General features: G+C 37.4%; 1 protein-coding gene across 10 annotated transcripts in view; it reads right to left on the bottom strand.

The window, feature by feature from the left end:
• Window positions 1-2,146: 2,146 nt before the first annotated feature.
• The window catches only part of TMEM200A (transmembrane protein 200A), a 60,024-nt gene continuing 46,615 nt past the window's right edge, over window positions 2,147-15,555 (bottom strand). For all 10 annotated transcript variants that reach the window (XM_052671419.1, XM_052671444.1, XM_052671460.1 and 7 more), the window contains one exon: window positions 2,147-9,416. In XM_052671419.1, the coding sequence (XP_052527379.1) occupies window positions 7,931-9,416 (1,486 nt within the window). In that variant the 3' untranslated portion in view covers window positions 2,147-7,930. The remainder of the gene's footprint in view (window positions 9,417-15,555) is intronic.

Here is a 15,555-nt window from a genome sequence, read left to right as displayed (position 1 = left end):
CTAGAAATCAGTCTGAAGCTGAACAAATGACTTATCAATAAGGCATATCTTTAAGTACATAATAAGTCTTTTTCACAGAATTGTAGGGGTTGGAAGGGACCTCCAGAGATCATCGAGTCCAACCCCCCTGCCAAAGCAGGTTCCCTACAGCAGGTCGCACAGGTAGGCATCCAGGCAGATCTTGAACATCTCCAGAGAAGGAGACTCCACCACCTCCCTGGCAGCCTGTTCCAGTGCTCCGTCACCTCACTGTAAAGAAGTTCTTGCGCATGTTTGTGCAGAACTTCCTATGCTGCAGTTTCCAGCCGTTTCCCCTTGTCCTGTCTCCACTCACCACTGAAAACAGTCTGGCCTCACCATTCTGCCCCCCACACCTTAGATATTTATAGACCTGGATCAGGTCTCCTCTCAGCCTTCTTTTCTCAAGGCTGAACAGACCCAGTTCACTCAGCCTTTCTTCACAGGGGAGATGCTCCAGGCCCTTCACCATCTTTGTGGCCCTCCGCTGGACTCTTTCCAAGAGATCTCTGTCTTTTTTTGTCCTGGGGAGGCAAGAACTGGACGCAGTACTCCAGATGAGGCCTCACCAGGGCAGAGTAGAGGGGGAGAATCACCTCCTTCAACCTGCTGGCCACGCTCTTTTAAATGCAGCCCAGATGCATTAAATGCAAAGCAAATGCAGAGCAAATCAAAACGTGAAGGAAAGGCACAAAAGCTTTGCGAAACTGCCAGTCTAGATAACAGGTACTGATGTCATTCATAGGGAAAAATACTTATCCAAAAAGTCAGAGGAAAAGAAACAAACATACTTTATTATTTAGAAGAATGACCAGAAGTGTTTTCTCTGACAATAAGAGGTCTTCTTTTCAGTGCAAGATATAAAGCTTACAAATGTAGGAAGCATAGTTTAATGAGAATCTAATTTTCAGTTTATTAATTTGTAACCTCTCTTAATCTATTGTATTCACCTGACTCTTCTGCATAAGATTCAAAGAGTACTGTCATTTAATTTAGTTATAATTCTAGTGCCCTTCTTGGTCCCCATAAAGAGATAATAAAGAACACTTGTTTGCTGGAGATAATACAATGTGTTCACTATGAATATCAGAGTACTTTTTGTCTGTTAAAATATAATGAATTCTGTACAGTGCAAGATGAATTTAATTATATTGCAACCTCTGTTTAATAATAGCTGTTCTTCACATATTTTGAAACCTGTGAGACCTTTGAAAAACTAGTGGCTTCAACTAGACAATTATAAAAATAAACTAGAATGATATTCCTTCAAGGTAGAATAGGATATAATTAAATTTAGAATTGTTCAAAAAATGCAATGATATGCACCATGGAAAGTTATGTGAAGTGGTTCTGTACTGCGATCATTTCAAAACTAACTGCATTTACACAGAAAAACAAGACACAGCAGTGGCAACATCCCACTGGAAAAATGCAACAGACAAAAAAAAGTGACTCAATTAAGTATGGAGAATAATACTGAAAATAATATTTTCCATTGCATAACAAAGTTATACTCTCATCCTAGATACTCAGTTTTGGCTATTATCAAGAATATAGTTCACAAATATTTAAGCCCTCAGAAAGTCAAAAGGCAAGAAGGCACGAGAATATTTTTCCCTGTGATGAATGAACTAAAAGCAGATGTACATTGATTAGTGCTTTGCCTTCACTTTGAATTTTTATCCTTGCCTTGTAGAAAACTTAATTTCCGAGAAGCAATAAGACTGTGAACGAATGATGGCTATGACAACCAAGCACAGAGACACCTAGACAGAAGAGTGAACAGATGTCATCACAAACAGTCATCACAGAAAGCACTGACTGGCTTTTGTTAAGTGCTGGGTATATCATAGACAAGATGCTCCTACACACTCACTCAAGTACGCCTGAGCTGATCCAATTAACTTCAAGGAACAAGGATAAATTCCAAGTAAGGTGCTGACTTGAGCTGAACAAATTTTGATAACTTCAGAAGAAAATAAATTATTGAAATCAGCCAGACAAGAAGGCTGGGGATTTGAGGTAAAGGAGACCTTTTCCAAACCAAAAGATACAAACTTATACCCTCACTATAGGAAGCTTCTGAAAAAGTTTGAAAACCTAACTGCCCTTTAACTTTTTTAAAAAAAATTTATTAATTAATCTTTAAATAAAAGAAAGAAACTGCAAAAGAAAAATAAAAGCATAAAAACATAAAAAGAGACATGCTCATTCCAGTTATAGCCTACACCTAAGTGATAACTTTGTCTCTTTTTTTCAGCTGTGTGCATTATTACAGAAATGGCGTAAAGGTATGATGAATAGTAGGAAAAAAAGTCTGGAAATGGGAGATAGAAAAAGTTGAAGAAAAAAAACTGTGAAAACAGAAGATGTATAAATCTTCACCTGTGAGAATGCTAAAGCCTTGAATGCTCTCACTCTGTGGAAGCACAATCTCTGTTACAGTTGCCTGAAAAAGCTGGCAAATGAAAACACATCTTCGCACGGAATTTCAATAAGTGAGTTGAGAGAGATGGAAGCCAATAAGTAATGAAAATAGTAATACTAGTAATCTTTTAAACTGCATTTACAGAATGCAGAAAGAAGGACAGGAGCTATCTAGACACATACAAGCCTGATCCAGATAGGATGGTAGGCTTAAGACAAAGACCTAAACTGAAAATGAGAATGGGAAATAAGATCAAATGCTGAGATGTGTCAAAGATAGATCATATCACACTAAATCAATATTTTTTGAAATAATAACAATTTCCTAGGTAAAATATGTAATATATCTTATCTGTCTTCTAAAAGGTTTGATACATAGTGCATTGGAAATACACTGGAAATTATTAGCTATACTGAAAATTAAGAGAATTAGGAGAAGAAAAATGAGCTGAGTATTCACTGTCAAATTCAGAAGTGGCAAGACGGGCTGGTAGGGGTAGCTATCATGAGGCTTCAGTGAGGAAATTAATGGAGTTTTTCAAGGATCCATCATGCAGTTAATCATACCATATGGCATGTGTACCATACTTCATTTCATGCAATCACAGAATTTCAGTCTGGCTTGGGTTGGAACGGACTTTAAAGCCTATCCAGTTCCATCCCCCTCCCGTGGGAAGGTCTGGCCCACCAGATCAGGCTGCCCAGGGACCCATCCAACCTGGCCTTGAGTGCCTCAGAGGATGTGGCAGTGCATCAAAGAACAACCTCATAGCATTGATTTGGCTCCTGCGAGAGAAAAACAAGATGTGCTCCAGGAGCATGAGACATGTTTCAGTGGACAGTGGACATTCAGTCTAACAGGACCAGGTGGGAACTAGTTTGAAGAAAACCCTCTGAAATGCATATGCTGTGGATAATGGGACCCCATCTCTAGCTGCAGATCTGCTCCTGTTAGGCTGCACTGACTGCTAACATAGCCTAAGCAGGGATGCACTGTTAATAAGAGAGTGATGAGAAGGAACACTGAGTTGTCTTAATGAGCTGAAATTTAATAATAACAGTGGAAAAAAACGCGTACTCAGAGATTAAAACAAATATTTCCTACATAGCATAAACCTATTCTGAGAACAGAAAGATCTGTGTTAAACCTGTTCTACAGTGAATCACAGGATAACTGAGCAACTAGTGTGGTGAATTTAAAAATAGAAAATCCCCAGAAATAAATATCAATACCTACAAGATTATTCTAGGCATGTTGTTTTAACATGTGATATCTCTGATAACTGCAACTAATTCTCTCTGCAGTTCGGTTTGACAAAGAGCATGAACTTGCCTACGAGTAGCTAAGTCATACTAATTGAAGCACTCCTGTATTATAATAGGCCACTTATACCATTTGCATTTTCATGTATGCATGCACACAGTCTTGCTTAAGTATTTCTACTTATTCATGATATTATTATATTTGGCACGAAAATCAAAAACAGAGAAAAGGCAGTGTTGGGAAGATAAAAGGCAGAATTCCCCAAAAAGGACCATAGAAACTCTCCTAGAAAGAACAAGCATATCTGTAAGAATTTAAGACTAAAGCAATCCAGGAGTTCAAAATCTACCATAAAAGCTATATCACTTCAAGATGAAACTATTTCCCAAATTTCACTCAGGAGAAACTGAAGGACTTATATTTCTATATTTTAAAATCAGCATCTGCAGAAGTCTTTCTAATACAGTTACACCAAAATTAGGTAGCTGTCTAGTATATGATTAGGGACAGATGTAAATACCTACCTCCAAAGCCAGTAGACTCCAAAATTGTTTTTATAACATTACTTTCCATTTTCCTTCAGAACCAGATTGGTGAACATCAGCTTACCTTTCCATCATTTACACAGCATAAGTATCAGATCCGCTGTCAGGATAAGAAACACCATACCAAAATCCTTTTACTACCGAGAAGCCTCAAGCCAAGACCTTCCCCTTTATTAAACCATATTATTTGCAGCTGTGTGCTTAATAGCCTCAGCTGCTGAACTCTGTTCAGCTCTGTGTGTAACAGCTGAGTTTGCTGGCTCACAGGGAGAGTGAACTGGGCTCTGCAGAGGAGCAGTTAAAATATCAGTGTGGCTAGAGCACAGGCCCTGCTTCAATATTTTTATCCAGTTGAGTACTCCATGGGAAGAACAGAAGCAATCCTGGAAGGGATAACACAACTCAGCCTTTCTGCTCCATCACTGCAGCCATACTCTTTATTTAATGTTGTCTTGCCTAATGAGCTTTGTCAGGAGGAAGGGACAGATCATAATATCACCCTAAGCCATGGACTGATTAAGATGCTTATGTATGAGAAAGAAAATGTGCATTTTTTTAGATGGACTTATGCAGAGGAAGGAGCTGAGCTCATTGCTTGTACAATATCAACAATTTTCTCCTGGATTAATTCTTTCAAAATGCTGTACCATAACATCTTCAGAGTGCTAGATATAAGGCTTAGCTTCTTATTGCATGTAAAGGCTTGTTGTGCAGTTGTACACTTATTTTCCCTGATAAGAAAGCTAGTTTAAAACTTCCTGTCTTTGGCTTTGTTTTCATCCTGCAGTTGTACTGTCACTGTGGGGGCTGTATAGAGCATCAATAACCGAAATGAGCAACATCCATAAAAAAAGTCTGTGAACTGAATCAGCAAGAGTGAATATAATATTTATTCTCTAAAGATAACAAGATTTAGGACACATTCCTGTCTTCATCAGGGTCCTTACTTGCCATCCGAATTTGGGCAACAGAGAGTTCAGACCGCTGCACCTGTAGCGGTGTATGTTTCTGACCTCTACATATGAAGGCTAGTGACCACACCTCTTGAATGTCTACAAGTTTTTCTGACTAGACTGAGTCAGAACCATTCAAGGAATACGGAAAGATGCAATGCCCTTCATTTCCAGACTGATGCCTAACCTTGTGGTTAGTGTATCTGGGCAGAAATAGAGTCCTGGAAATGTTTCAAAAACATTATACCTCTCATTAGACTCAGCACCTTAGACTTTATGCCTTATGAATGATTTGGCAAACATCTTTAAAGTCTGGAATCTGAAAACCCAGCAAAACAAGGTTATTGTTACTTTGAAGAGTTATCATGTTACTTAATATTTAGTAGATGAGATCATTTCTGGAACTTCTACATGTCATTACTTGAATTAAATGTTCAATTTTAGGGTAATTTGGGAATCTTTCTGTAATCAGTTTGTCAATCACACAACTTCTTTGTATTTGCTAATTTAATTTCTTGCTAATTTAAGTCACTGACTTCACCTTGGTTTCCCAAGCAGGTAATTTTTTTCTGAAGTAAGTTTTTCAGTACCAGATAGTGTAATGTGATAATTAAAAGCCCAATACCTGATATACCTACAAAAAGGACAATTCTCACGTACAACAGGGAGCAAAAACAAGTAGTCTTTTAAGCTAAGACTTAATTTAACTATTCATGAAATAAAAGTTTACGTCATTTGTGCCTAATAGTAGTGTCTAATAGTAGTGTCTAATAGTGTCTAAGCTTCCTTATTGTGAAACTAAAAAGGACAGGATGTTCTTGTAATTCAAAATTTCCTTTTATCAAAAGCATTTTGAATAAATTTCATACTATGTTAAAAAAATAAATATCAGAAGAGCAGTAAATTCAGCCTCTACACATGAAGAGGTATCACTGACAGTCATAGTCAAATATCTAGTGGAGGGCTAATGTATTTAGCATAATATTATTTACAGCACTATGATACCTAATTATACTTCAAAATGGAAGAATTGAGATTATTGAGGAAAAAATGTCTTACATAGATAAGATACATAGATACACATTTTATTTTTGTTTCAAAAAATAGCAAATGTCTTAAGAACACAAACCAGAAAGTTATTAAAAGCTTCATAGCAAAATATTTAGCCAACTTTATTACAATATATAGGCTTGAGGCTCTAATAGTTAACACTATGCCTCAATTCACTGAGCAAGTAATGCTCCTGATACATAAACATTGCGCAGTTGAAACTCGGAGCTGAATATTTAAAAAAAAAAAGAATGTTTTTATCTTTGATCTTTCATAACCAACTGAAGTACAACAATGTTTTTACGGGTTTGATTCTTTTTGGGAAAAGCCTTTTAAAATAATTCCTGAGCATTTAAGTTAAGTGTACATATCCGAAGTGACCAATTAAGACCAGCATCCTGCTAGGTGAGCCTTGCAACCAGAAGTGACATTCTCTACCACGGCAGTCATGGCAGGATTAAAGCCTAAATACCTTAATGAAATGAATGAAAACTTTCTGGTAAATTCTCACTTTATTTATAACCAGCCTACAACTGCCAACTGAGAAGTTTGTTGCGATGAGAAGAACATTGTTCCAAAAGTCACAAACTTTTGCAAAATCTTGTAATGCAAATTACTCCAGCTAAGCTTTCAGTGATCCACCGTGCCAATGTGAAATCTAAAGCAAAATTCAGGCAAGGGGCTTTCGTACTGGGTTAGTAGACATATTGAGTTGTATGCTTTGTATCAGCTATTATGACCATAGAGATCTAGTTATTTATCTTCTTGCTATTGAGAGGCAATATATTCACTTTCCATTTTTCTCTTCGTAATAATGTCACAATATCATTTTACTATATATCACATTTCTAAAATCATGTAATCATTATGTTCCTATGATTTTAAATGAATCCAAATAGTTTGATTTTAAAACTGTTGCCAATCAAAGTGCTTTAGAGAGCTGACCCCAGAAGGATTTTCAGATTTCTTTAATATTTTTTCCTGGAATTACTGGTTTATATAAATTATAATGTATGTAGAAACATTGTTGTACAAAGTATAGTAAATAATTCACAACACTAGTATTCAACTTGATCAATAACAATGAATTAACAGAAATGTTTTCAATTATACTCACTCTTCTTTAACCACCCACTTCAATATGTAAACAAGTTTCTCAAATGATAGTGGCAAGATTATAGTTACTGAGATGTACCATATGTGAAATACAACACCCAGGATAAAGGCCTGAATTTAACAATTCCAGTATGAACTGCGGCTCACTTCCCATTCTAGAACATGAATACAATTTTTAGAGTCTTGCAGTTGTTAAATAAAAGAACTTATAAATAAATTGAGCTTTTATTCTAATGCAGGCTTTTGGAGTCAAATTGGTAGAAACTAACATGCCTATATAGAACAGAAGGAAAAATGAGTTGGAAAAAATTTGGAACAGTTGTACCAAAACTCTCTGAGCACTGATAATGTACAGTATTGCAACTGTATGGTACTATGACAAAAAACTTGGCCTTACAAAGATGAAGATCTGTTTGCACAAGCCAATTTTAATATGCTATTAAGCATTTGGTTAAAAACAGGCTTGTACAATTTTCACCGAAAAGGAAACACTTGTCAAAATGTTTTGTTTTGTTTTTTAAATACTGTATGATATCTTGTAGATTCCTATTTAAATATTAAAACCTTGTTTCTGAAGTTCCCCGCTTTAAATTGTTACTCAAAAACTCATCATGTTCAAAACTCAAATTATTATGAGATCTTGATATCATGAGAAGCTTTTCCTTATTGGTAAAGTCTTTTTTTATCACTGCTTGTGGCACAAGTAACCTATCCATTGGGTCTTCCTTGTTTTCTAATTTCATATATCCTTTACTGTTGCTCCGATCCAGCCTGGGCCAGCTGGGATGTTTCCTTTGTTCAGCTTGGACAGTGAGTGTAGATGGACCCCTGTCCAAATCCAGGGACTTTGAATGTGAAGACAGAAGATGCAAAGATGTGTTGGAACCAAACTGTTTCCTGGCAGCACCAGGGGATAAAAGCTTTCCTGTGCTTGGTCCGAGGATCACAGAAGACTTGAACTGGTCATGTTGAGTGTCCACAAATGAATTATGTCGTGGTAGCATGGCCGGCTTGCAGGATTCATTAGTATCAGTTAATGGAATGGCCAAAGAGTCCATCGAGAGATTTCTGGACCGACTCCTTGTGATCTCAGAGTCCTCAGTTATGTTGTCTATACTGGGCTCATCAATAACACAATTATTCAGTTTAATTACCGGCAGTGTGAAAGCACTAATGGAAGATGATACAATGGATTTTGTTTCACACCTTATAGAACTAGTATTTTTGTCATCTGAAGCCTTGCTGGAATGAGGGCAAAGTCCCAAGACTGAACCAGATTGGTCAGTCAGCAGAGGTGGTAGTAGGCTAGCAGTGGTCCTATCTTCATTTAGAGTAATTTCATCTTCTTCAGCAGAACTATCCATTCTAAAATTACTTTTGAAGCCAGAGAAAGGTGCAATTGTGTTAGCGGCCAGCCGGGATGCACACAAGCTCCCACTGTGCCTGAGTTCTCCTTCCCCTAATAAACCAGCAAAGGCACCACTCAACTGCTTTTGTTCCTTGATCCTCAAGGTGTGGATGTCTATTACAGTGGAGTATATGTCTCTCATGTGTATGATTTTCGTTTCCTTGTCGCGGTTTTCATGTAGAATGGCATTTGCACAAATAAAAATGAAGATTCCAATACCCATGGTAAAAGGGCCCAACATTTTCATCTTATCTGAGTGTACATGCTGCTCAAAGAAACGAAGTAAAATGCTTCCTTGGTTTCTTAGGAGCTGGGTTTCATTAACTGATACACTATCTTCAGATGCCAAAAGCTGTTCCTTTTGGGGCCAGTATCCGAGGACAGCCATTGCAATTCCCAAGAATGCAATAAGCACTCCCAAAACAAGGAAGAATCCTGATGGAGAATAAAGTCGAATTTTGCCTCTGACAATGACTACATCTGCCCTGGGTCGCCGTCTGACTGGTTTCTTTTCCTCACAGGCTGGTGCTGCGGCAAGATTTACATGCTGCTGAGATCTGGCAGAGTCTTGCCTTTTCAAGGCAGCCAGTCCTGTTATGACTCCTCCGGTTGCTATCATAGTTCTATGTTGTGTCCTGGGGGAAAAAGAAAGCAGAAATATTGATGCAATGAAAGTTTGTGTATGCTTTGTTAATATAAAAATATTTATTGATAATTAAATTATTAGTACTTTTTAAAAGCTACTCCATCTTAATCCAGTTAGAACATAATAGAAGTTTTGATTCACGTGGCATTTTAAAAATGTTTTCATGAATCTTTTATAACTATATATACAGGCAATAAATCCTCCATCAACGATACAGACATATAAAGAAAACTAGTGCTCTTTGTGACAACATATAAGGCTTAAAGACAAAAATATTCATAAATTTGTACAGATGGTTTATGTCAGAACTGATCTCCAGGAAAATAAGTAACATATTATCACCTTGCATGCTTTTCAGATAATTTTACCACTTTAGCTAGTAGTTCTTTTAAAGTACTCCATGATAATTATTATGATTACAGACCATTCCACACATCATCTTTAAGAGATCTTGCCCTTTATGTTTCAACATACATTAATATATTCTTATTCTATCATTCAAAGAAGCTTTTATTAAGCCTATTAAGACCACTTGAATCTCAACTACAGAATAAATTCTGTGTTGCTGAATAAAGCTGATCCTTCTCTCTGCATACCTTTCATACAATCTCCACTGTTACATCACCAACTACAAACTTGGTTTTCAAGCTCATGAATTCAAACCTTCACTATTTTTATGACTTGGTTTCATGTTTTTTCGTTTTAGACTTTTTACACCTGGGTGTCTGCTATGTGGAAAACATGAACCACCATGGCTTTATAAAAAGAAAGTCGTTTGGTCATTTATTTATGAGTAAAAGTAATGAATAAAATGACACAGTTCAGGATATTCAGAATATTAATTATTACTTTAAAAGACATCTTATAATCAGAATCTATTTTCAAAATAGATTCTAGGCTTAATTAATGGATTAGAATGAATACTAGACAATATTATAAAATACAACTAAGATGTAATACGTTGGGTATGAAAAAATGTTTTCTTTGCTGGTATTGCTAAGCTCAGAGATAAAGAAAGGCTTATAGCCTGCTGCAGAGAAAAAGGTGAAATGTCAATGCTGGGGATGGTTTAACAAGCAGATAAAGTAGAAGTTAGACTGAGAGCATAAAGTGAAAGGCAGGGAAGCAAAGGAAAAGCAAACCAGTGACTGCTTGCAATTTGCAGAAAATAATTTTCATCAGATATCTTTAAATATTTAGATTTTAAAAATCCTAACAATGACATCCACGCAAAAAGGAAAGGTCTATTATGGTATGAGAAACAGACAGACTGTTATTCGGACATTATCATGAATTTCCAACAAGTATAAGGTAAGGATATTTCCAAACAGAAATTGCTCCAGACTGCTATTATTCATGACTATGAAATTAATAGGGAGTTTGAGGACAGTGGCTAATGGAAGTACTAATCTAGAAAAAAACGTATCCGCTGTTCATTATTATTTGTTCAGCAGTAATTCAGATAATAGACAAAAAGTGGCAACTTCAATTCTCTCCCTAGACCATCATTATTAAAAGGCAGAGTGTTTCCTCTCCTTCTGTGAGAAATCTTTCCTTTATGAAGGGAAAAACTGAAAAAAAAAGCCTGAGGTACTAAGTATACAGCATTTTCTGAATTTATGAAAGCAGACTTGAAAGGATTATTTAAAGAACTTCAGCAATTTCACTTGTAGTGTCAGGTTTCTGTTCCTAAACTCTCTTATTGTAACTCACTTCCATTTTTATGCTATCTGGGCAACTGCAATTGTTTCATGTCAATTAATTTCTTGAATGCTTCACAAAAAGCCATATTTTTATGTAATAAATTTTCAAATCCCCCAAAGAAAGTTTTTTGAGGTAGTATTAAAAAAAATGAAAACAAACCTTTTCACATGCTTTTCTATAAGAGTTTCTGCCAAAAGCAAAAGATTATTCTTCCGTAAAACAATGTTTGAGTCTCTGGGCAGAAATAAGTAGGACTTACTCATTAAAAAAGCCATTGTAATTTGTCCTTACTCAATTAAAAGTAATTAGTTTTCTCTATGAAATAAATTAAGATAATTATGACCTATCTTTACTGAAATGAATAGATCATTTAGCTATTATCTAATTAGCTCCCTTACTCTTTTCCACATTCAAGATCTTTGCAGAGTTGGAGCTTCCATATTCCTGTGGCATACTGCAGCACACATAAACCCACACTGGTCCATCTCAGGGTTGCCAAGAAGCTGCACAGGGTAGTGCTAAATCAAAGCTCTGCTCGTTAGTAGGATTTGATATTTTGTGTACTGTATTGTGTTTATTACATCTACCTGGATTGCATCAAAGAGTGAGCCAAATAAGCTCGGATTTGATTGCTAAATTTTTTAAACACACTTTTAGCAAGAGTTCCTCTGTAACTCTGAAATGCACATTGAAAAATACATCTTGAGGTGTCTTCCGATGGAAAAAAATGTCATTTGCAAGATTTACAAATACTGCAGAAAAAAATACATAAATCTAATTACTGATTGGTATACAATAACTTGAAGGACAGAAAGAAACTGAGATCTCTTGAAGTGAGAAAGAGATCTCTTGAGCCACTTCGTCACCTTCCTCCCAGCATTTCAGGAGAGCACTCTCCCTCTTTTCACTTTGCCTGCATCAGAAATTGGATGTAGGGGAAACCAACTTTGGCTGCAACAAGATGAAAAACCACTTTATACACAGCAAAAGACTCTTTCCTATTTCTTCAGTTGACATCAATATTATTAAATCTCTTTTCTTTCATGGAAAAAATCACTACCAAGTGCATAAGTAATAATCTTTAATAAGCCACAGTGCTGGGTAAGGCTTCTATACTTCTTAATATTAACAGCTGCATTTTGATTTCTTCTCCATCTAATAAGATCCACAATATTAGCAGACGTATTGATATGAGATGATTTTAGAAAGCTTTTCATAAGCCTACTACAATTAAATGCACTTTAAGATGGAAAATCATTTTTTAGCAAATGCTATGTTTAGAAGAAAGTGACTTTGTAGACACAGAAATTATCTTGCAGATCTGTTTAGATGCACCACAGAATAGCCATGATTTGTGAGTATCAATGACAAATGCTAATTTTCTTATTTAGCTTAGTACAATGATTACATTTACTCTTAATTGAGTATACTCAAAACTGAGAACTGAAGCTTCTGAACAAACAAACCTTACAAGATTTTGAATCAGATTATGCTAGGAGCTTTGACAGAATATTTTGGTGTCATTGTGAATGACAGTCTTGCTCTAAAATGCATCAAATAACAGTAAAATGGATGTGGATTAAGAGGAAAAAATATAGAGACGAGTCTGTAAACTGTTTTATAAAACATAACCATCTTGCTGATTCCAAAGCACGATAGCTGTTAATCTTATTTTTAAAGAACAAAGGTGTTGTTGTTTTTTTTCCCCAAGATTCTGTCTCCCTAATCTTGTAGATGTTCTGTTTGTTTCATCTTCAGCAAGAACATCAGTACCTGTCTTGGTTTTGGCCCATACAGAGCCTTTTTCTCCATAATGGCTGGTATGTTGGATTTAGGATGAGAATGTTAATAATACGTTGATGTTTTAGTTGTTTCTGAGCAGTACTTACAATGAGTCAACAATTTTTTAGCTTCCCATACTGCCCTGCCACTAAGTAGACTGGGGATGCACAAGGAGGTGGGAAAGGACAGAAGCAGGACAGCTGACTCAAATAGGCCAAAGAGAAGTCCTATCCTATCCCATATTGTTCATGTTGAGCAAAAAACTGGGAGAGTTGTCTGAAGGTGCAGCCCCTCCTCAAGGACTGGCTGAGCATCATGTCAGTGGCTGGTGAGTAATTGCATTTGCATCATTTGTTCTGTGTTTGTTTGTTGTTGTTATTATTTTTCCTTCTACTAATCTGTCTTTATGTCAAGTCTTGAGTTCTTCCATTTTTTCGCATGTTCTCTTCCACCCCACTACAGGGCAGTGAGCAAATTGTTGCGTGGGGCTGAGCTCCCTGCTGGATTAAGCCACATCAGAACCAAAGGCTTAATACTTTATGGGTTTAGTCTTGAAAGAAACAGTGGCCCAGATTTACTCCTATATCTAGCACTGCTTTGTACTGTGTTGCTGTTACCAAATGACCCTTGCACCATCACTGTCAGCCACTCCAAGATCAACTAAGAAAAGCATATCTTGGTGCAGATCCTCTAAAGTAGCTACTGCTAATGCTCACTCTTCAACATCTGTACAAAGCAGAATTGACTCGAGCTCTTAATGCTTCAGGTCATGGCCCTTAGCAAGATATACTTCATATTTAAGGTGGGCCAAGTGCAGTCCTATGCATCTGTCATGGTTTCTAGATGCTCCCAGAAATCCAGCAGCAAGTGGAGTAACAGGTTTTTGTGTTTCCTTTAACTTGAAGAAAGGACCCATCAGCAGCTGCTCACGAAAGGTTTCTCAGGTAACAAGTGATGGCAGCCTCAAAAGGGCCTTTAGAGATCCATGCAGCAGTGACAAAGAAAGGGAACCTGAGGGAAAAGCCTGGATGACACTTGGAAACACTTACATGATAAGAAACCATGAGAGGAGATGCAAGGTATCTAAGAGTATACTTGAGCCAGAAGAATAAATCGTACAGGAAAGGTTTGCAAACAGTTGGGTAATTATAAGAGAATAAGAGAATATAAGAGTATATCAGTCTGAGATGTGGAGTGACATCTGCTTCTTTCTTATGTTACACTGACTGCCCAGATCAAGGCTGCCAGAGAGTCTGAAAGGGATTCTCCTTCATCACCTTTCCACATGGGCAAAAGTTGCTAAGATGCTCAAGAAAGCTTATCATAAAAGAAAACAGTGAAAGAGGGTAAAAAAAATGGCTTTCCTAGAAGTTTTTGGTTGGTAACCACTGGACTTGTATCTGCTGATCAAAGAAAGAGCAGTAGCAGTAAGTGGAATCTGAGCCAGCAGTATGTCCTGGGAGCCCAAGTGGCCAACTGAACCCTGGGGTACATCAGGCCAAGTGCTGCTGCCAGGTGAAGGAAAGAACTGTCCCACTCCGCTCTGCACTGTGAGGCCTCACCTCTTGCACTGAGTGCAAGTTTGGGTAACACTGCTGCTCAAGAGAGGAGTGGAGGGGCTGTGCTGAGCTCTGCTCTCTATGACAGCAGCAGGACCCAAGGGGAACAGCACAGAGCCACCTCAAGTTGAAAGTCAGGAAAAGGTTCTTCACCAGAGGGCAGTGGGCATGGAATAGGCTCGCCAGAGCAGTGGTCGCAGCCCCAAGCTGCTGGAGTTCAAGGGGTGTTTGGACAGTGCTTTCAGACATAGGGTTTGAATTTTGGGTGATCCTGTGTGGAGCAAGGAGTCAATGATTCTTGAGGGTCTCTTTCAGTTCCAGATATTATATTATTCTATGATTCTGTGATTTTGCTGATTGAGTCAGAAAGTCAAATTCAAATCAAAAATAAATGGAGTAGATTCACTCCATAAAGCATAGGTAAGGCAGGGATTAATCATCACGGAAAAATTGTAATTTAGCACAGATGGACAAGGGTCCCTATTTTCTATTTTAATTTGTATTAGTATGTCAAGCTTTCATGGATGATTAAACAGAAATACGGTGTTTATGCTTATAGTGTTACCCATATCTGAATTTGTCAGCCTAGAGAGGGAAGGGAGGCCAGAGGCAGGTGACCAGAGGACTCACTAGAGCAGATGGTGTCTCCAGACAGCTGCAGAGCAAAGAGCAACTTGAACAGCCTGGACATGTCCACAGGGAGGTGCGACAGATGAGAGCAGTCACTCAGAGTCTCTTTGAAGCTAAGAACCACCTACACAAGTAATGCTCAGTTATCCTTTGGAAGCCAAGGAAATGACAAAATGGGTGGGATAGGATTTGGTGGGACTAGAGCCCAGTTGACTCACTGATTGATTATCCCACATATAAAATGTGTCAACTGCAAGAATGTATTACAGATTGCACACTTCTGTTTTAATCACAACTAAGACAATATCAGCTATTTACACAATGGCTCTGCCTCTAGGCAGCCTAGAAAAATCTGAAAGATGTGTATGCAAGAACAAAAATTCAATGAAAGGAATAAACTACGCAGCATGTGGTAGTGACTCCAGATAATTTCTTGTGGTGTCACAAACTACA

The sequence above is a fragment of the Tympanuchus pallidicinctus genome, unplaced genomic scaffold (assembly GCF_026119805.1).
Source record: "Tympanuchus pallidicinctus isolate F22 unplaced genomic scaffold, pur_lepc_1.0 scaffold1, whole genome shotgun sequence".
Lineage (NCBI taxonomy): Eukaryota > Metazoa > Chordata > Aves > Galliformes > Phasianidae > Tympanuchus > Tympanuchus pallidicinctus.
The sequence above is the reverse complement of the archived record's forward strand: the minus strand, read 5'-3'. Positions and strand labels throughout refer to the sequence as shown.